At 37.6% G+C, this 23322-nt stretch overlaps 1 protein-coding gene across 2 annotated transcripts in view; it reads left to right on the top strand.

Moving 5' to 3' along the window:
* Positions 1-23322, top strand: part of RASGRF2 (Ras protein specific guanine nucleotide releasing factor 2) — a 236307-nt gene that overhangs the window by 49284 nt on the left and 163701 nt on the right. For both annotated transcript variants that reach the window (XM_077759868.1, XM_077759867.1), the window contains exon 2: positions 20868-20974. In XM_077759868.1, coding sequence (XP_077615994.1) covers positions 20868-20974 — 107 coding nt within the window. The remainder of the gene's footprint in view (positions 1-20867; positions 20975-23322) is intronic.

Raw genomic sequence — 23322 nt, 5'->3', positions numbered from 1 at the left:
TCCATTGCCTCTCCATGATGAATGCTAGCCATGCTCACTTTATTGTAGGTGCAACACAGGTGGAAGTGGGACCTTGTGCTGCTCTTCAAAGCAGTGACTCTATCCACAGAGGAAGCCATCCTACGGAATGTAAAATGCTGAGTGAGCAGGTCACATGGGGCCTCCTCATTTGGGAGGGAGTGAATAGAGATTGGAGGTTGGAATGAGAAGAGCAGCAAGTGTCCACATCTCTTGGCAATGGCAGTAACAGGGAAGTTCTAAAAGGCCTCAAGTTTCCCCGGTGCTATCCAGCAAGAGACTTCTGCCTCCTCGACAGTTTGTTCACACTTAACTCTTTTCATGTTCTAGACCATCCCTCTTATCTGGGGCTCATTCTTTAGGAGAGACTAAGATGTATTTTGATTTGTTTGCACAATTAACTCTTGTAACATTTATTGTCTTCATCTGTGGTAAACATTAAAAAAAATATTTTTTTAACATTTATTCATTTTTGAGAGAGAGTGTGAGTGGGGGAGGGGCAGAGAGAGAGGGAGACAGAATGCAAAGCTCGGGGCTCAAACCCATGAGCAATGAGATCATGACCTGTGTCGAAGTCAGATGCTTAACTGACTGAGCCATCCAGGTACCCCTATGGTAAACATTTTTTGATAGGACAAAATCTAACAGGCATGGTCTGATATACAGGACCCACGATCTCAAATTTAAAATAATCTGCAAAAATAAACAATGATGGTTGCTGTTTACAGACAGCTTATTTTAGCACTTCGACCTATTTATACTGCTATTTAATCTTATATTGTTATTTAATTGCTTTATGAGTGCCTGATTTAGATCTTTAGCTAAATTTAAGTGTCCTTAAGATGAGAGAAATATATATCTATATCTATCTATATACATGATATATATACATGCAACATATATACATAAATATGAATATATACATATATAAATATATATAAACATATATATATTGCGTACCAGCAAGGTGGCTGGTAAATATTTAATGGATTTCTTCCTCCATCCTTCTTTTTTCCCCTCCTTCCCTCTTTTCCTTTATGAGCACCTCTTGTCTCTTAGGACATTGAAGTAAAGATTGGAAATGAGGACAGAAATGGTTAGGGCAGCAGAGAGGAACATTATACAATTCTAGGACAGAATAGAACTCTGTAGTCTTGATAATTTTTGGAAGTTTATTTTCTGGACATATTGTGTCTTTAGGTTCCAGCCCATCTATTTCTTCCTTCTCATGTGGTCCTGGTCCATCCTTTGTTGAATCCACTCAGCAGAATAGACCTTTGAGTCAGAGTCCTGAGTTTTTGACTTACCCAAACTGGTTAGCTTGGCCACATACAAAGTTTTCATGAGAGAAAATAGGGAACAGAATATGGGTGAATGGGTGTGAGTTCATTACTACTCCTGGGCCTACAGCTTAAGACACATGTTCTAGGCGGATTGGGAGTGACCATCATGCATCTATAAACCTATTTCCTTATCTGTAAAAAGGAACTAAATCCTAGGCCATTGTGAGCATTAAATGAGAGAACATAGAAGGAATCTGAGTATGATGCCTGGTACATGTTAAGCACTGAATGGATGTTGTCATTATGCCTAGCAGTGTGAGCGTGAATATTCTCATAGGCTGCTCAGGTTAAAGAAGCTCTCCTGAGAGTGTAAGCCCCTCGAGCGTAGGAATTACTAAACTACTTGTAATTTCTAGTTACAATGCCCTATATGGGGCTGCTCGGTTGCTGAAATTCAGGTTGTGTGAGTGTCATTCTGTAGTGACTAACAGACCTGTCAGATGCAGCCTCACATCAACCGTGGCAAACATGTGGAGCAAAGATCCCTAAAGAAAATTTAAAAACAGGTTAAAAAAAAAAAGAAAGAACTACTTGGGGCACCTGCCTGGCATGGTTGGAAGAGCGTGCAACTCTTGATCTCAGAGTCATGAGTTCGAGCATCATGTTGGGTATAGAGATTACTAAAAAGATAAATTAAACCCGCCCTCCAAACTGTTCATATCTTTTGCTCATTCTTGAGAATCTCAACCAATTGATTAACTCAAAATTCAAATAAAAAAATTTTGTGTACCGAGATGTTATGAGGAATCATTGAAAACCTTCTAAATGTTTCAAAAATAGGCAACTACATTTAGATAAACTGTAGTACATCCTTTTTATACAACATTATACAAGCTTTAGAATTGTTTTCATGTGACATCAAAAACACTAGAATAGCATTGCAGCCTGAGCTCAATTATATTAAGATAGTTTTAGAAAATAGACTGGATTGAAAGATATCAAAATTTAACAGTGGTTATTTTTGAATGATGTTGGGATTATGGATAGATTCTTCCCTCTAATTTTACTACTCTATACTTTCTATATTTAACATGTGTATGAAATATGTGTATTGTTTCCACGGATAAGAAAAAAATAAACTTTTTCATAAGGTGTAAATAATGTACATAGATGATAGACAATAGCCATGGTATTTGGCTTGCATTTTCATGATGAAAAACAAATCAAATGCACAAGACACAGACTAGATTCTTTGTTTTATATTCCTCAGAAAATAGAATAGCATAAGCTAAATTAAAGACATATTACTTTGGAGACTTTGAGAGAGGTATAGTTTTTTGAGGATTTTAGAGAGGCAGCAAAAACACACGTGTGCATGAGTCAGTTTTCTTTGCCAACACTAAAGTTTGGTATTCTTAGCCATTCTGATGATTGGATATTGGAGACTGTCATTTTCCTTTAAATGTCTGACAGCTATAAGCTTTCAGCTATCAGCAAATGAAGTGAAAATGAAGTTTTGATATTAAAAATCTTCCTAGAGAAAGAGGCCCTGCAAAACCATCGTTAAAAGTTCACATGCAGGCAACATTTTAAGCTCCCTTTCTAATCCTGCTCCTATGGTATTTAATAGTCAGGCATGTTCACCAGATGTGCTTCAAGTCCATTTATTTACATAAATGTTTCCAGCATTTCACTGTATATTTTTCTACTTATAAATAAATACATACCAAATAGTTTTCTTTTTCATATGGCTATGCTTCAGCATATTTGTTTAAGACAGGAAAATATCTAGTAAGTCCTGAGTATATTTTATGTCATTCTCACATATAGAACTATATTTATGTCTTTAAAAACTATTTTCTTATTATGGCTAATTTGGAAAATGAATAAAGTTTATGAATAAGAAGATGCGATGTTTGGCTGGCTTAGTTGGTGGAGCATGTGACTCTTGATGTCAGGGTCGTGAGTTTGAGCCCCACAGTGGGTATAGAGCTTACTTTGAAAAAAAGAAGAGACTTACTCAAGAGTAACTACTGTTAACATTTTGGTGTATTTCCTTCCCCGTATTTTAATAATGCTTTTTCATAAATGTTACCAATTCTGTATTCTCTAGCTTGCTTTTATTGCCTGTCCTATTCATATTGGTATATATGGAACTCATTCTTTTAAACTACTTATGCACTGGGGGCACCTGGGTGGCTCAGTTGGTTGAGTGTCTGATTTTGGCTCAGGTCATGATCTCATGGCTCGTGGGGTTGAGCCCCGTGTCAGGCTCTGTGCTGACAGCTCAGAGCCTGGAGCCTGCTTCCGATTCTGTGTCTCCCTTTCTGTCTGCCCCTCCCCTGCTTGCATTCTGTCTCTCTTTCTCTCAAAAATAAATATTAAAAAAAATTTTTTTAAAGCCTACTTATGTGTGGTATACTGTAGTTTACTTAGCCAGACTTTTATTAATAGATATTTAGGTCATTGCTTTTTTTGCTCTTAAACAACATTGCAGTGAATATACTTCTTTGTGCTCTTTGAGCACATGAGTGTTTTTCAAGGAAGTAGAATTAGTGGATGATGGGGTTTGCTTTTACATTTTCTGTATTTACTGTGTGTTTCAGGTATATTTCTTTATCCATTTACATACATACACATTATATATAAATAGATGTTACATATATTTATTTTTCTCTGAAAGTAAAGTGCTAGTTGCATTACTCTTATTGTTCTTAATATTACTTTTTTGACTTATTAATGTAATATTGATCTCTTTCCATGTCATATTTTCAAAAGTAGTCTAGTGTTACAGGCAGTCTGAACTTTTGCAGCAGATCCACAGATACCTGAAGATATGACTATGAATTTGCCTTTTAGTAGCCTAACTTTTAAAAATCTTTAAATTTTGTTATTATTTTAGAGTTTAATAAAATTGCAAGGGTATTACAAAGAACTCTATATATGTCCTTTACCCAGATTCACTAGTAATGACCATTTTGCCCCATTTACTTGCTCTCTCTCTTTCTTATGGCGGTATCTGCCACAGTTGTTTAATATAAATTTATTCTGTTTTCTGTTATTTCTTAAAAAGTTTTTTTAATGTGTATTTATTTTTGAGAGAAAGAGAGACAGAGTGTGAGCAGGGGAGGGACAGAAAGAGAGGGAGACACAGACTCCAAAGCAGGCTCCAGGCTCTGAGCTGTCAGTACAAAGCCCGATGTGGGGCTTGAACTCACGAACTGCAAGATCATAACCTGAGTTAAAGTGGGATGCTTAACTAGCTGAGTCACCCAGGTGCCCGTGTTTTCTGTTATTTCATCCATGTTGATATAAGTGAGCAGTTATGTTTTTCTTGGTAAGTAGTTTTCCATTATATTAATATACCACACATTATTTATCTGTGCACCTATTGATGGATATTTGGGATTTTGCTAGACATGGAGGTACATCAACCTTGTCCCCCTTCAGAGAAGGAGTTGCTGGCCACCTGTAGATAATGTAGTCAGCAGATAACCTGTAGCTGTTATCTCCTTCAGAGTCTACCACAGCTGTAGAGAGCTGCCTTGAAATTTATGCCTTCCTTGAGGCAGTCACATTCAGTGACTAAGTGAGGTGGTATTTTAGCCTGAGGTATGCATTTTACCTCCCTGGCACCCACTACTTTTGTACCAGCACCCCTTTCTTAACTGTTAACTACCGCTGAATGGGGAATCCTGTACAACTAGCTGAAGGAGAAGGAAAAAACCCAAGTTTGGGTTTTAGGTGGATCAGCAGCTCAAAATGGCCTCGAAAGACTGTGACATGGGGAAATTCTCCCTGTGGGCACACCATTAGGTATGCACCTGGTCATCTACTTTGTGTAAGAAGAAAAGTGGTCTGAGGTTCATATTTATGCAGACTTAATGAACAGTGGTGAATGACTTGGCTGATATCAGAGACCTGGAAAGAAAAGGATTAGAAGTTTGAGGACAACAAAGCCTGAGTAGTAGCATGTGGCTGGACATATAGAAATAGGCCCAAAATGTGATGATCTCTGCAGAATCCACCAGAGAGTTTTAAAGTCTCTAGATTCTGTTATTTTCCTTTGAAGAGTGTTCATTTCTTGGTTAGCAGGCACTTAACTTGACATTAAACAACCAACCGACCTGGCCACTTTATGTTGGCTAATAGTTGGTATTCCTCCCTCTCCCCCCAGTGCTGATACAATGAGCATACGAACAAAATGACCATTGTGGCAGAGGTGGAGGATACACATTGTCCCAACAGCATAGATTTCTTTTTACCAAGACTGATCTAGATCCTGTTGCTGCTAAATGTCCAAACTAACAACAGAGATGCACACTGAGTCTTCATATGTTGCCATTCCTTAAGAAGATCAGTTGGTTTATCTGTGGCAGACTTACTACATTTACTCTTCCATTTGAAACAGCGGTGTCTAATCTTCAATTATATGAGTCCATTTTCCAAAATTTTACTTCGGATATAATGGTTTTTAGTTCCAAATTTATGTTTGGTCCTTTTTTTATAATTTCCATTTCCCTGGTGAGATTCTCCATCTGTGTACTCACTATTAATATCTTTACCTTTGTACTCATTAAACATTTTTTTTATTATTTATTTTTTTGAGAGAGAGAGAGACAGAGTGAGCAGGGAAGGGTCAGAGAGAGAGGGAGATACAGAATCCAATGACAGGCTCCATGCTCTGAGCTAGCTGTCAACACAGAGTCCAACGCGGGGCTCAAACCCACGAACCGTGAGGTCGTGACCCGGGCCAAAGTCAGATGTTTAATGGACTGAGACACCCAGGTGCCCCAACCTTTGTACTCATTTTTAATAGCTGCTTTGAGGTCCTATTTGCTAATTCCAACATCTGCATCATATTTTTTCATTATTATGGCTCACAATTTCTTTTTTTGTCTGTTTGTTTATTTTTATATAACTGGTAACATTTTGTAACTAGTTTGTTTTTGTATAACTAGCAACATTTTAGTGTATACTAGGCGGACTGGATGGTGCATTTAAAAGTTTTTGATGTCTGAATAATATTCCATTATGTATATACACCACTTCTGTATCCACTCATCAACTGATGGACACTTGGGCTGCTTCTATATCTTGGCTATTGTAAATAATTCTGCTATAAACATAAGGGTTCATGTATCCCTTTGAATTAATGTTCTTGTATTCTTTGGGTAAGTACCCGGTAGTGTGATTACTGGATCATAGGGTAATTCTATTTTAACTTTTTGTAGAACCTCCATACGGTTTTCCATGGTGGCCATACCAGTTTGCATTTCTGTCAACAATGCAAGTGGGTTCCTTTTTCTTGACATGCTTGCCAACACTTGTTGTTTTTTGTATTGTTGATTTTAGCCATTCTAATAGGTGTGAGGTGATATCTCATCATAGTTTTGATTTGTATTTCCCTGACAATGAGTGAGGTTGAGCATCTTTTCTTGTGTCTGTTGGTCTTCTGTATGTCTTCTTTTGAACAATGTCTATTCATGTCTTCTGCCCATATTTTGATCGAATTGTTTGTTTTTTCTGTGTTGAGTTTTATAAGTTCTTTTTTTTAAGTTAAAAAATTATATTTTCACAGTTAACATGTGCATAAAAGGAAGCTGAAAAACACAGGAAGCAAAGAATAAAGTCATCCATAATCACAGTCAGTTTAGAGTTTGACTTCTAAGTCCCATGTGTGTATCTGCACAACTAAGCATTTAATGTAATTAAGATGATACAATTATGTATTATGCTTTTTTACACACCATGATTATTTATCATTTCACAGTCCCAAAGCTATGAGTATTTTGATAACCAAGAATACACTATACCAACTCAATCTGAAAGGAAATAAATATAATCCTGTTTTCTTGGCAACAACAATTTCGTAAAAGACAAATATGGAAACAGGCCTCAAGATAAAGATACTGGCAGAGTTACAATTAAAATACTGCATTCCTTTAATTTTCAATTAAAAATGAGACATACTGTAACAGAATACACAATGTATAATGCTCCTGAAAGAATTCATTATCTAGTCTGTACTCTTCAAATGTTAGCAAGGAGGTATGTTTCCATTGAATCACTTAATGTATTCCTATAGTATAGCCAAAAGAGATGCACACATTAACAGTTATCATTAAAATTTAAATATGAACACATCCGCATACCTCTCTCCCTTCTGCTCCCTCTGCTGCCAATCTTATGGTTAAGTGCAGACATACATTCTCCTCAGAGATAGCTTAACAATTTTATATCTAAGATGCTTCCTTCCTCCCATTTATAATGAAAAGAAACTTATAAATTGGTTAATTGACCAGCTATACATTTTATCATATGTTGTCACCTCAGGACATCCAAAAAACCGATCTGTTACAAAAGAATGAACTTTATCCACAATAAACACAGGTACTTTACAAAAACGCACATATAATCCTATGGTTATAACCTAAAACTACCTTCTAGATATGGAGATTCTAGCAAAAAGTCCTTCCATTTATGAGTTTTCTAAATTCTTTATATATTTTGGATAGTAACCCTTTATCATATAAGTCAATTGCAAATATCTTCTCCCATCACATAGGTTGCCTTTTAGTTCTGTTGATTGCTTCATTCACTGTGCAGAGGCTTTTTAAAATAATTTTTGTTTAAATTTTAGTTAGTATACAGTTTAATATTGTTTTCAGGAGTAGAATTTAGTGATTCATCACTTACATAAAATACTCAGTGCTCAACACAACAGTGTCTTCCTTAATACTCTTCACCCATTTAGCCCACCCCCCACCCTCTTCCATCCATCAACTCTCAGTTTGTTCTGTATCCTAAAGAGTCTCTTATGGTTTGTTTCTCTCTCTCTTTTTCCCACCTTCCCATATGTCCATCTGTTTTGTTTCTTAAATTCCACACAAGTGAATTCATATGTATTTATCTTTCTCTGCCTGACTTATTTCACTTAGCATAATACACTCTAGCCCCATTCATGTCATTGCCAATGGCAAGTTTTCATTCCTTTTAATGACACATTCTGGTGTGTGTGTGTGTACACATATATATACCACATCTTCTTTATCCATTGATCAGTCTGTAGACATTTGGCTCTCTCAATTTTTTGGCTATTGTTGATAATGCAACAATAAGCATTGGGGAGCATCTACCCCTTCAAATCTGTATTTTTGTATCCTTTGGATAAATACCTAGTAGTGAAATTACTGGATCATAGGGTAGTTCTATTTTTAACTTTTTCAGGAATCTCCACACTGTTTTCCAGAGTGGCTGTACCAGTTTCCATTCCTACCAACAATGCAAGAGAGTTCCCCTTTCTCTACATCCTCACCAACACTTATTTTTTGTGTTATTGATTTTAGCCCTTTTGACAGATGAGAGGTGGTATCTCATTGTGGTTTTGATTTGTATTTCCCTGATGATGAGTGACGTTGAGCATCTTTTCATGTGTCTGTTAGCTGGATTTCTTCTTTGGAAAAGTGTCTATTCATGTCATCTGCACATTTCTTCACTGGATTATTTGGTTTGTTGGGTGTTGAGTTTGATAAGTTCTTTATGGATTTTGAATACTAACACTTTATCAGATGCGTCATTTGTAAAAATCTTCTCTCATGCCATAGGCTGCCCTTTAGTTTTGTTGTTTCCTTCACTGTACAGAAGCTTTTTAAGTTGATGTAGTTTCAATAGTTTATTTTTGCTTTTGTTTCCTTTGCCTTAAGACTCCTATCTAGAAAAAAGTTGTTGCATCCAATGTCAGAGAAATTACTGCCTGTGCTCTCTTCTAGGATTCTTATAGTTTTAGATCTCACATCAGGTCTTTAATCCATTTTGAGTTTACTTTTATGTATGGTATAAGAAAGTGGTCCAGTTTCATTCTTCTGTTTATTGCAGTTGTCCAGTTTTCCAAACATCATTTGCTTAAGAGACTTTTTACCATTGACTATTCTTTCCTGCTTTGTCAAAGATTAATTGACCATTGGTTGATTTCTGAAGTTTCTATTCTGTTGATCTGTTTGTTTTTGTGGCTGTACCATACTGTTTTGATTACTACAACTTGGTAATATAACTTGGAGTCCAGAGTTGTGATGCCTCTAGCTTTGTTCCTTTTCCAAGATTCTTTGGCTATTCTGGATCTTTTGAGGTTCCATACAAATTTTAGGATTGTTTGTTCTAGTTCTGTGAAAAAAGCTCATGGTATTTTGATAGGGATTAAATGTGCAGACCTCTTTGGATAGTAGAGACATTTTAACCATATTTGTTCTTCTGATCCATAAGCATTGAATGTCTTTTCATCTATTTGTGTCATCTCTAATTTCTTTCATCAATATTTTATAGTTTTCAGACTACTGGTCTTTCACCTCTTTGGTTAGGTTTATTCCTAGGTATCTTACTATTTCTGGTACAATTGTAAAAGGGATTGTTTTCTTGATTTCTCTTTCTGCTGCTTCATTATTGGTGTATTGAAATGCAACAGATTTCTATACCTTGGTTTTGTACTTGTGACCTTACTGAATTCATTTCTTAGTTCTAGCAGTTTTTTGGTGGAATCTTTTGGTTTTTTTATATATAGTATCACAGCATCTGCAAATAGTGAAAGTTTTACTTCTTTCTTACCCCTTTGGATGTCTTTTATTTCTTTTTGTTGTCTCATTGCTGTGGCTAGGACTTCCAGTACTATGCTGAATAAAAGTGATGAGAGCGTACATCCTTGTCTTATTCCTGACCTAAGGGGAAAAGCTGTCAGTTTTTTCCCATTAAGGATGATATTAGCTATGAGCACATGATTATTAATTTAATTATCCAGTGTTCCAGCTCAAGTATTTCATAATTTCTTTAATTTGTCCTCTCTTGCTGGACATTTATTATTATTAATGATGCTGTGAACATTCTTGGATACATCTTTGCATGTTTTTCTAATTATTTCACTGTATAGAATCAAGAATATTTTAAAGTCTCTGGTACAAATTGCCAATTATCTCCACAAAGATTGTAACCATTTTTATTTCGTTCAGCACATTACACTTCCCAATTCTAGGTTTTATAATTTAAAAAATTGTAATTTAAAAATAAGGTCTTAATGTACTAATATGTTTTTCTTTTTCATACTTTCATATCTTTGTATTATTTTTTTGTTTTTGTTTGTAAGTATGTGAATATTCCTTTGACAACATCTCTACTAGGGTATTTGGGTTTTTCTTATTGATTTAGAAACTTCTTTACATATTAAGTACATTAATCCTTTTATATTATGCAGTTTTGCTTCAGAAGCATGTGCAAGTTTGGATATATACTATAATTTGATCATTATTATTTGATTGTTATTATTAGAGCTTCCAGTTTTGAAGCTTGCTCAATGAATTTAAATGCTAATAATTATTACTAAATAGTTAGCATTTAAAATACAAAAAATGAGGGGCACCTGGGTGGCTCAGTCGATTAAGCGTCTGACTTTGGCTCAGGTCATGATCTCGCGGTTCGTGGGTTTGAGCCCTGCCCCGGGCTCTGTGCTGACAGCTGGCTCAGAGCCTGGAGCCTGTTTCAGATTCTGTGTCTCCCTCTTTCTCTGACCCTCCCTCACTCATGTCCTGTCTCTCTCTGTCTCAAAAATAAATAAAGTATAAAATTTTTTATAAAAACAAAAAATGAAATAACAGCTCACATGGTTTTTTTGGTCAGTTTTGCAGTGTTATGAACCCAGTGCTTCTGATTTAAAACCTTCAGTGCAACAGTGGCTCTTTGTTAATCTGATATGTGTAAATGATAATTATCCGTATAAATCAGGCACAGTATAAAAGATTTTTCCTCCTAAAAATCTAATTATTTCTTTATTTAGATAAATATTTCCTTTTATTCCCATTTTGATAAATTTCATGCAATAAAAATTGAGATATTGAATAGCAAAGTCAGAACAGTGGTCTACCCATTATTTATATGCATCCTCTATTGCACACTTTAATGGTAAAACTCTAGATTATGTTATAGCAACTAAAGGATTTTGGTAATGTGGGATTTTAGAGGCTCTCTGGTTCTATGTCACAAGGACCAGAATCCCTTTTTAAACAATACTGAGAGGTGGCCAATGCATTGCACTATCTCCTTCTAGTTTTGGAAAGGTCTTCCAAGTCTGTAACTTTTACCTATTATTCCTCTTTGTGCTTCTGGAGCCACACAGGGCAGATCTCAAGTCTATCTTATTATCCACATTCCCCCTGCCCATGTTTTGGCATAACCATGGTACCTCTTTGTGCACCACAAGAACTGGCTTGCAGCAGCTTGTGACATTCACTTGTCTCTGTGTCAAAATTTTTTCCTTTCTACCAAGTGACACTCACTACCCTGGGTATTAACAGCATACATTTTTATTGTATATACTTTCTACACAGATGAGAATGTGGTTGGCAAATGGAAAAGAAATAAAATCAGTGGTTGAAATGAGAAAGTGATGAAAATGGTATGAAGTGAAGGGCCTTTAGAGGTTTCATTATTTAGAACTTGTGAAATTAGGGGTTCCAGATGAGTTCATGAGAGGTCAGGATGGAATGGATATTGGCATGGTGATAGAGTTTAGTCACCTTGCTATAAGACAAGGCTGTGACATTGGGAACTGAATTCTCAAGGGTGCTCAGTCAGTGGCTCTAGGATGATCAGTTCGATGTCTCTCCCTGAAGACAGTAAGTAAATGGGAACGCTGGAGGTAGGGTTAAGGCAGTAACACAGATCAGATGTTACCTTCAGCAACATCCATCCCTGACTAGAGTGGTAATACAGAAGAAAGACAGGAAATTGTATGAGACTTTAATGAAACATAGAGAGGAATCGTTGCCTTTCCCTTGCCAGTCGGGGATGATGACTTCAACCACCATGCATCATGCTTCTCTTTCATAAATTTCAGTATGCTTGGTGATTTATGGAAGTTCAGATCCCTTGGTTGATGAAAAGTTTCTCTGTTCCAATTTTTAATGATAGCCTCTCAAAGATTTGAAAAGCAACCAAATATATCAAGTTTTTCTAGCCATTCTTAAAATGACAGATTTTTTGGCATCTTGTCTTTGTCACTCTCAAATGGGTACAGTTTAATTTAACTCTGTTCTTTATGAAACTTGGAAGCCAGACATAATGCATTTTTCCTGTTGTAGAAAAAAACCACAGTAGGAAGCAGTTAAACTCTTACTTTTTAAGTTGGTTTCTAAGTTAAATTTTTATTCAATTAAAATCTAAAATCTGATTAATAGAGAAATATATTCTGAGTCACTTCTTAAAAACTGATTTTACAACACAGTGTGGATTTTACTTTGTCTTGTTCATAGTTTCAAATTCACAGTTAATGTATTGGCTTCTGTTGGGACAAATCCTTAAGCAAGCTCTTGCGTGTCATCGAAGTTTCAAACTGTAACTCCTAAGTCTTGGGAGAATTGGGAATCTTTTCATCATGAATATCAAACAACCACATAAAATTTACAAGAACAAAACGCCCAACAACAGAAACAGTATGACTTCTTCTTAATTACCAGGTACCCAGTGTGCTGGTTAATAATTTTAATACATCCTTTTCTTCTTTTCCCTATGCACTTTTTACCCAAGAAAAACTTTGGGAAAAAAGGAACAAACATTTGAATTGCCTCAATTTGTGGATCTGGACTAAGTCCAGTGTCCTAGACAGACTTGAGATGAAGGTGAAATCTGAGAGTCCCATCCCCACAGCAATGACAAGATGTACTCATGCCTTTCAAGGCACTTTTATGTATTACTGCATTTGATTTTTACCTTGGGGTTAGCAGGAGAAGCGGCCTTGTCTTCACTTGGCCTAAGAACAAACCGAGTGCAGGAAAGACTTGCTACAATTCACACTTCGTCTCCAGATGCTGAAGGAAAAAATTATGTCCTGTCTTCTAGCCTGGGGCTCTTTCTGCTGAACCACACTGAGCACTCAGACGCTGGTGCGAATCTGTGAAGTTGGCTCTGTGAAGTTGGCGGTACTGAAGTCAGTATGCCCAAGGCAAGGCCTCTTAATCTCCAAGTTAAAAAGGAAGTAAAGCAGTAGGGAGGAGAAGAATCTTCAGCCTTTTAGATCTTTGTGTCTCAGAAGACCTGGAAGATGTAGTTGGATGTTTTGACATGTTATAATAATGAAGAGCTTCAACATAAAACTATGATATGAAAAGATGGAGTCTATAAAGTAGTTGAGAAAGCCACCTTCTTTAATTTACACAGATTCTTCTTTGGAGCTAAAAGTGCCTGTAAGACAGAGCTGTGGTAAAGAAATGATCGCAGTAGGTAAAAACAATCACTGAGGCAGGAGAGTGAATGTTTTCTCTCCTAGAGACCTCTGAAGCTAGGTCAAGGGGATAAAGCTTCAGACCTTTCGTCAGTTAGTGCCACACCAGCTGGCACTATGGTGACCAGATGCAGTGGGTGGAGTGGTACCTTGCAAGTTAAATTTCTTTTTTTTTCACATTTATTTATTTATTTATTTATTTATTTTTATTATTATTTCTTTTTACAGATAGTTTATTGTCAAGTTGGNTGTGGAGTTTGGTGAGTTCCTTATAGATTCTGGATACTAGCCCTTTATCTGATATGTCATTTGCAACTATCTTTTCCCATTCTCTCGGTTGCCTATTAGTTTTTTGGATTGTTTCCTTTGCCATGGAGGCAGTCATTTCTTTATCCATCCTATGTTTGGCTTGCAGTGTCAGGCATCTCGGAGGCCCAGAGAAGAAGACCACAGTGGATTTCTGTAGGGTGTCTTCCATTCCTCCTCCCTGATGGGGACAGTGGGAAGGGGATACCTGGAGGATTTTCTGGCTCAATGGCTGAAGACAGAGGGTTGATTTTGGTTCTCTTAATCTAAAAGTGAAAACTTTCAAGATCATATGTAGTAATTTAAAACCCTGCAGTACCATCCAAATGATAATATGCATGGAGCAGCATTTTTAAAAAGAAATTATTTTTCTGCTCTCTACTTTTAAGAAAACCCTATTGACTTTTAATCTGCCTTTGAACATCACTGATGTGACCAATGTAATTTACTTTCTCTAAATATATGGGTAGTATTATAAAGATCTGAACATAGTTTTTAAAATAGGTAAGTGTGTTTATTGTTGACTGAATAGCAGTGTGTATCTGTTGTGACTCAAACAATGGAATGAGCATATTTTTTTCACTGTATAACTATACGTGTTTATGGTAAATGATTCAAACAATATAGAAATGTGGAAAGTGGAAGTGGTATTGTAGGACTATCCTTTAGCAATTGCCACTGTTAGCTATACATCTGTCTCTAACTTGCAAGAGCTTAAGGACCAGAGTTTTAAGTGAACTTGTGTTTTATTATTGGGTTACATTTGTTCTCTCTGCCAAAACACGTAGCATAAACAGCAGCAAACTGATTATAATAAAACCCAGAAAACTGAAAAATAAAAATTCATACAAAGCTACAGTAGATACCAGAAAGACCTTGAACATTTAAATGTAATAGGTCTGTTCATTATGTTGTCTTTCTGGCAGTTTATGATCATTGTAGGTAAGAGGTAAGAATCTTTGCTGAATCTGCAAAACTTGAGCATCTGTTCTTAGTGCTCTTCTAGGTGTTTGTGAGATCATCATAATGTTCTAACTTTCCATATTTAGGATAAAAAGGTATATTGGTAGTTTAAGCCAATTCCTTTTAAAATCCCTTATCTAAATGGCTGCCTAGTCATGAAATTTATCACCATGTATGGCTGTCTGAAGCAAATTATGAATTTAATTATACCTTGCATTTCTTTACTGATAATTATTTATTCATCAAACAGTATTGAGGGCTTTGTGTGTGTCTAGCACAGAGCTAGGATCAAGAGTACAAAGGGACAGGCTGTCCACGAAGAGACACACACGTGGACAACTCTAAGGTGATATAGAAAGAGAGTGCACAGGGTTACTAAAACCTAGAGGACAGAGCGACTCCTTTTTGTCAAAGGTGCCAGGGAAGGATTCTTAGTGGATTGACATTTCAGTGACATGAGACCTGAAAGTTCAGTAAGAACGTGTAGGTGAAGAGACTGGGGATGTGTGTCAAGACAAAGATCAACTGACAGAGAAGGAAATTAACATTTGTTAAGTGCCTGCTGTGTGCCTGGCACTGCATGCCCGCTAATTTGTTACTGTAAGGTCTACACCATTGTCCTCAGTTTGCCTAGGAGGAAACTCAGGCTCAGAAAAGTTATGTGACTTGCCCAAGTTCTTGAGTTACCACCTGGCGAGTCAGGATTCACATTTCTGGTACTGTCAGTAGCATGAGGCTGAGGAAAGAGCTTGTCTTCTCAGAGGAGCAATACCTTGGTGTGGCTGGAGTATGGCATGCATTGAAGGAAACAGAAACAAGTTTAAAAATGGAGAATGGAACTAATTAGTGTAGGACATTTTCAGCCTGCATAAGATTTGCTTTTAGTGTTTGAGAATTCTAGTGAGGCTTTGTAAGTAGAAATGGAAGCTTGATTTATCTTTTAGGAAGAGAACTCTGGCCACCATGTTTGGGGTGGAGGGAGTTGGATAGGACTGGAATTGGGGTCACAGATTTATCTTCACTACACTTAGGTGTGAAAGAAAATACTTTCCTTCACTTGATGTGATTGTCTCCTTAAGAACCATTTCTCCACTTGATAAGTGGAGAAAAAAAGAATCTAGATTTAATTAAGAGTAGGAAACTCAATCTGCTCCAATAATGTGGGAAATCTCTTGGTAATTCATTTTTCCCTCTGTACCTCACTAAGATGGTATCTCAGTAAATGGAGTCTCACGTGTCCTTGAGGATGTGTGTGTGTGTGTGTGTGTGTGTGTGTGTGTGTATGTGAGTGTATGTGTGTGTGTGTGTGTATCTAAGGTTGGGGGAGTCCTTGCTGGTGCTGACTGTGGTCTGCTGTTGTTCTGGCTCTGCCTTGACCATCTTCTGGCAACTGTTGCTGAGGTGTGTGGCTGCTGTAACTTGCAGTCTATTCTCTCCCAGATCAGTCAGGGAGTGGTTGTCCATATTGTTTACATGGCCCCACCTTGGCTTTTCTAGGCCTGCATATCCCCTACCCCATCCTGCCATAAGTTTTGATAGTGCGCTTCCCTTCTTGGTCCTCCACAGTATACTGTATAATTGCAAATGTCCACACCACTTAAAAGTTAGTCAGGCTCTGGATAGCTAACCTCAAAACTTAGGCCTTTTTTAAAAAAAAATCTAACTGCTGTGACACCAGTTTTGCTGATTCACTACCCATGTAGTCACCACGCCATGTTGTCATGAGAGTTGGGGGTAGGACATGAGGACGTTCCATGAGATGGCATTCTCTAGATCCCTAAAGGGGCAGTGATACAGAAGCTCCTTGGATTTTGGTTTTGTTTCAAACATTTTAACTCCTCACCTTCCTCTGGGTTTTTAGCCCTGAGTGGGGAGAAGCTGTACCATATGTGTGTCTATTAACCTGATTTCTCTATTTATCTTGACCACTTCCTCTCTCCACACTTCTCCTTGTGTTCAAAGCTCACGGGACTTCTCAAGGTCATCTTGTCCTCCTTCAGTAGGGGCCATTAACCTTTTGGCTCTTACAGTGGCCAGGATACAAGGAAGGAGAGAGGTCAGCTGTAAGAGAAGGAGTATCAATTGGAATTTCAAAGCTGTCATATTTGTCACCTGATGGTAAAGCTGCTACGGTAGCCTAGGTGAGGGAGGGAGTCCTACAAAAGAGCTTTGGTGAAACCACATGTGGAGCTGATAAGAGGGGGGAGGTGAAGATGATGTTGGGATTCCCAATTGGAGCAACCATTGAATAAAGATTCACGTGACAGAGAAAAGGCAAGAGGAGAAGGAATAGTTGTGAGGGCAGAGGGTAGGAAGAAGAGCTTCGGAGGGTGAGAGGGAGAGAGGGAAAGTGATGAATTCAGTTTTAGATCCAACTGAAATGATGTCTAATAGGAGAAATATGGGGCTGGTGTCTGGGAGAGAACCTGCCTGGAGAAATAGATTGGGGAAACAGGTGGGAATGTCTAGGAAGAAAAAGAAGAGAAAGTCACTGTCACTGCAGATGTTAAATTTAAAGACACAAACAAGGTCATAACTGTTTTAATTCTTTCTTGCACTTCACCATGACCCAGTACTTTGGAATTTCTCCAGATTCTTGCGGTGGGACACGTCTGAGGTCAAGGGTACTGTCAAGGGAGTCTGCTGCTACTTTTGATCCTCAAGGGAACTTTAAAGCCCCAGGTCTGACACATAGATCCTGAGTATACTAAGTTCATATCAGAATGAGGCCAGAATATTCGATACAAAGAAAACTTTGATGAGGGGCAAAAAAAATAATTTGTACGTGCATGCATGCAGAGGCACTGTTTAATTTATTTAAAAAAAAAACATTTTAACATTTATTTACTATTGAGAGAGAGAGACAGAGCATAAACATGGGAGGGGAAGAGAGAGGGGAGACACATAATCTGAAGCAGGCTCTAGGCTCTGAGCTGTCAGCACAGAGCCTGACATGAGGCTCAAACTCACAAACGGTGAGATCATGACCAGAGCCAAAGTTGGACACTTAATCAACTGAGCCACCCATAGGTACCCTGGCACTGTTTAATTTTTTGTAGTTGGGCTGAATTTTTTAAGTGAACTGGAAAGATAACATGTACTTCTCAAAAGCATCATTGCTATGCCTGAGACATGGGCTAACCTTTGAATGTACTCTGCTAATATAATTACCTTGCTGTCTCTGAAAGGTGGCTTTTAATTGGGTTTCCGAGTAGCAGCTGCTGTGGAGGCGCCCGTCGCAGCCTTGCAATAGATCGGGCTGGTTCATTACGTGTTTCCTCTCCCTGGACTGGGCTGCTGGACTTGGAAAGTAGCCAGCAGTTACTGAAATGCCATCATGTATAGGATTGACCTTTAAGACACTGATCTGTTATTTTATTGAGTTTTGACTTTTTTCCTCTCAAATTTAAATGGAGCTTTATTGAATAGAGGGCTAAACTCAATTCTTCTTGTTCTCTGTGGCCTTTTCATCAGGTTATTTCCCACTGGTTCATAGCATTTAGTTCTCGGGCTGGACAAGAGGTTTAAGAACTAAAGACAGCTTGCCATTTATGGGGCTCAGGACTATTCATGGGGAAGTGCGGTAGATTATCACACAGGCATGACTCAGAGTCCTTAATGCACTGATGATTTATGCACAGGTAACCTGAGAAGTCTCTTAGTCATTTTTTTCATTTTGGTAAAATTGTGCCAAAAATCCTTTTTCTTCTTAAGTTTTTATTTTAATTTCAGTTACTTAGTATACCATATATATGTATACATACCATATATAATATATATATTTATACCATATATAATATATATACCATATATGTAATATATATGATATATATATATATATATTAGTTTCAAGTATACAATGTAGTGATTCAACACTTCCCGTACATCACCCCGTTCTCATCACAAGTGCACTCCTTAATCCCGATCACCTCTATTTCCCCCATACTCCTACTCACCAACCCTCTGGTAACCATCAGTTTGTTCATTATAGTTGAGAGATTGTTTCTTGGTTTGCCTCTCTCTTTTTTTCCCCTTGTGTTGGAAATTCTTATTTCTAAGATTAATGTTCTGAAGGCTTTTAATTCATTTGAAGAAAATGAGTACCAAACTGTCACACCGAATAACCAATGTTGGGGTGTAGGTGGCCCGGTGGGACAGCAGGAAGAACTCTGTGTTTGGCTTTGGTTGTCCCTTAGAGCAGCTCTGTGGGGCTGGTTCTTTTTATGCCCCAGGATGACATCCTGGTGGGTCCAGTGTACTTCTGATCATGCTCTTCTGATAAAAAGCTCTCTAGTCACTTTTCCTTTCCAGATAGTTTCAGTTTGGTAATTAATACATCCAACTTCAGTTAGACTGGCTTAAAGTGAAAGCTTCTCCATTGGCTCAGTTTTCAGATTCAAATTCCACCAAAAATAAAAAAAACTATTGATATTTTTATTGGAATGCATTGAAGTTATAGAATAGTTGACTTCTTAGAGATGGTAAACATATATTTTTAGATTTAGTCTTAAGTTACTTGTATTTGTTATTACAAATGCTTTGTTTTCAAACTTAAGTTTTGTTTGTTGATATTATACCAAACTGCATTACAGTTTTGTATATTGATTTTATATCCAAAAATTTTGTTAGATGGTCTTATTCTAATAGTTTTTCAATGATTTTTTTAAATCAACTCTCAGTTTGTTCTCTATCTTTAAGAGTCTCTTATGGTTCGTTTCCCCCTCTCTCTTTTTTCCTCCATTCCCTTTTCATTTTTTTTCTTTTCATATGCTCTTTTCATTTTTTTTAAATTAAATTTTTGTTAACATACAGTGCAATATTGGGTTCAGAAGTAGAATTCAGTGATTCATCATTTAACATATAACACCCAGTGCTCATCACAAGTGCCCTCCTTAGTACCCATCACTCATCTATCTCACCTCCCACCCACCTCCCTCCATCAACCTACAGTTTTTTCTGTATCATTAAGAATCTCTTGTGGTTTGTTTCCCTCTCTTCTTTCCCTCTCCCCTTCCCATATGTTCATCTGCTTGAGTGAAATCATATGGTGTTTGTGTTTCTCTGCTTGACTTATTTCACTTATCATAATACATTCTTGCTCCATCCACGTAATTGCAAATGGCAAGATTTCATTCTTTTTGATGGCTGAGTAATATTCCATCACACACCACACACATACACACACATGCGCGCACACACACCACATCTTCTTTATCCATTCATCAGTCGATGGACAGTTAAGCTCTCTCCATAGGTTGGCTATTGTTAATAATGCTGCTGTAAACATTTGGGTGCATGTACCTCTTTGAACCTGTATTTTTGTATCCTTTGGGTAGTGCATTTGCTACATTGTAGAATAATTCTATTTTTAGTTTCTTGAGGAACCTCCATACTATTCTCCAGAATGGCTGCACCAGTTTGCTTTCCCACCAGCTGTGTAAGAGTATTTTCCTTTCTCTACACCCACCCCAACACCTATTGTTTCTTGTGTTGTTAATTTTAGCCATTCTGACAGGTTTAAGGTGGTATCTCAACATCGTTTTGATTTGTATTTCCCTGATGATGAGTGATGTTGAGCATCTTTTCGTGTGTCTGTTTGCCCTCTGGATGTCTTCAATTAATTTTTAATATAGACAATTATATCAGCTGTGAAAAATGATTTTTTCCCTTGCCTTCCATTTCTTGTGCTTTTTTGCCCTTTATAGTAGATTTTTGGTTAGATATCCTTTATTATGTTTAGAAATTTCAGCAAAGAGTTTTACTCATACATCTGTGTAGCCTCATCAGATACCTTTTCTGTATCTAATGAGGTGTTGTGGGTTGGCTCTTACTGAAGGGTGTTAAGATGCAACCTATTGTATCTTTTAGGTGCAGAGTCATTGCCAAGTGGACTGGGAGTGATACTACATATTAAAATATGATTTACATAATGCTGATGCATTTTTTAAACATATGCCCTTTGTAGGGAAATAGTTTATTATGCAGTCATGCTTGAAAAATAAAACTAAACTTGGTTTGTTTGTTTTTCTCTCTAGTATTACTTTACCGTTCTTTTTGGCCATGAAGGTCAGAAACCCCTGGAGCTGCGCTGTGAGGAGGAGCAGGATGGTAAAGAGTGGATGGAGGCCATTCATCAAGCCAGGTATGGGCTCAAATCCTCTGTGTGACACTGGATTGACTGGGTCTCTTGCACTGGAGTTTTCACTGTTGGCTGTAGTTTTGGAAGAACTTGAAATTCCAAGATGGATTTCCCCCTTGGTATCTCCTCCTTAGTGACATGCGAGATGTTTCTTTGCATTTTCTATGGTTATATTCTAGCTAAAGATGGAAGGTAATAGATATAACAATAATAATGTTAGGTTACTTTTGTGGATTGTTCCTGTGTGCCAGGCACTCTTCTAAGTGCTTCTCAATTAAGGCAATTTATTAAATGTATTGAATTGCTTATCCTGTCAACAAGCTGGGAGTGGGTATTATAATTACCCCTCTTTTACAAAGAAGGAAAAAGGCCTGGCCAGTTAGTTTGCTTGCTACGGGTCACACAGCTGGTAGGTGGCAGAGCCTGAATATGGACTCCACTGAGCCCACATTTATAAACCCTGCCCTGGGCAGCCTGGGTGTCAAGAAGGGTGATGCTGACTCTATCTAGGGAGATAGAAGAATATGACTTTATTTCATCATAAGAAATATGCAGGTGGAAAGAATGCACTCAGCCTCAAACAAGAACAAGAAATCTGAAAGAGACTCAGGCAGATCCTTCTCTTTTATTTTTCATATACATCTCTGAAGTCTAGTCCATGTTTGCTTCAGATGGCTCCCATGCTCTCTGCCTTCCTACCTGTCTCCTCCCTAGTCCAGTCTTTGGTCACTCCCCAACTGCCTACTCACATTCCTGGTGTTGCAGTGGCAAAATTCCAGCTGGGGCCCATCTTCTTTTCTTTCCCCTGACATGCCGCCTGCTTCTCAGGAGTGCCTGTTCATGCCTCTAACCACCCCTGTCCCTGAAACTCCCCTGAGAAGCTTCTTCTCCAGACGGGTGCAGTGCTGGCAGTAGTACATGTAGAACATCTAACAATTTAGCACAGTAGAGGGTGTGTGTGTGTGTGTGTGTGTGTGTTCGTTCTACATATTTTGCACGTGTGATTCTGTTTCTTGAGCTGGATTGTGTGGACCTGGAGAGTAAAGAGGAGGATGCTTCATTTCTGAGTGAAGCACTGTGCTAATTATGTAGTAGGTGACCAAGAAATCTTTGCAGATGGATTGTAAAGAAGATGATGAGGTATTTGTTGTGTGTTTAGATGCTTCTTTAACCCTTGAGATTTTTTCCCTAAAGTTCTCTGCTTCTCATCCCTTCCTCACCCCTTTTCTTTCTTAAACTTCTTTATATTAACCAGCTACCTCTTCTGTGGCAGGTGGCATGCTAAGTGCTTTACATACTTTGTTTATTCCTCACAACAACTCAGCAGGGTATTATTAGCCTACTTTATAGATGAGAAAACAAAGATGCATGATTATTAAGCAGATTGGCCAACATGTAAGATGGAGTTGTTCATGCTGTAGAGCTGGGCTTCCAACCTAAATCAATCTTTATTTTCGTTTCCTTCTCTCCTTAGTCTTCCCCTCTTCTATTTCTTTTTCTCTTCCTCCATTCACAGATAAAGGTAGACTAGTATGAGGTTAGGATTGAGAGTAGATGATGTTATTTGCAAAATATTTCAGTCCCTTTTCTTTCCTCCTCTTCAAAATATTTCTCCGAGATGCTCAGGCTTGGAGACTAAATGCTGCTCTCCAAGTGGGCCCTGGGGACAGCTTGCCCACATGGTGATCCTGGCACACCGTTTAGCTGTCTTTTCTCTCATTGCTTCTGTCTGAGGGTTTTGCTGCAGACTGTACCCTACTGTGCATTGCTATAGAGAGAAGGCTGGGTCTTCAAAGATGAAAGAAGTAATCAGGTTGGCAAGGTAGAGCTTGGGTTATTTCTAGACACAATCTCTGTGACCACTTCTATTCCTTCCTACCTGGGAATTAGGATGATGTAAATAACTTAAAATGTGTGTATTTGACCCCCCCCCCATTTTTTTTTCACTCCAGAAAAGCCAGATACTCTTAGTAGCCTAGAATGCCTCTGTAGTTGCTGAGCAAATACTGTGGTGGACCATATACAGAGTATGAATTCCTTCAAAAATGGTTATATTTTAAATCTAATTTTTAAAATCATTTAAAATCATTTAAAAATCTTTATACTATGGGAACTTTGTCATATGTGTGCCAGTGAGTCAGTATTTGATGTTGATTGACACACAATAGAAACCAGGGCATGTGTGATCTTGTTAGGAAACATAGACTTTAGAAATCACTCTAGTGATTTAGGTGATGGAATGATAAGAATTCTCTTGTTTTGTGTTTGAAGATTTACTTAATAATTGATTTTTTTTAATGTCCTGACTTTTGGGTCCATTAGTTTTGCTTTTCCTTTGATTTGGGGACCAG

The sequence above is a fragment of the Crocuta crocuta genome, unplaced genomic scaffold (genome assembly GCF_008692635.1).
Source record: "Crocuta crocuta isolate KB4526 unplaced genomic scaffold, BGI_CrCroc_1.0 scaffold162, whole genome shotgun sequence".
NCBI classification, from domain to species: domain Eukaryota; kingdom Metazoa; phylum Chordata; class Mammalia; order Carnivora; family Hyaenidae; genus Crocuta; species Crocuta crocuta.
The sequence above is the reverse complement of the archived record's forward strand: the minus strand, read 5'-3'. Positions and strand labels throughout refer to the sequence as shown.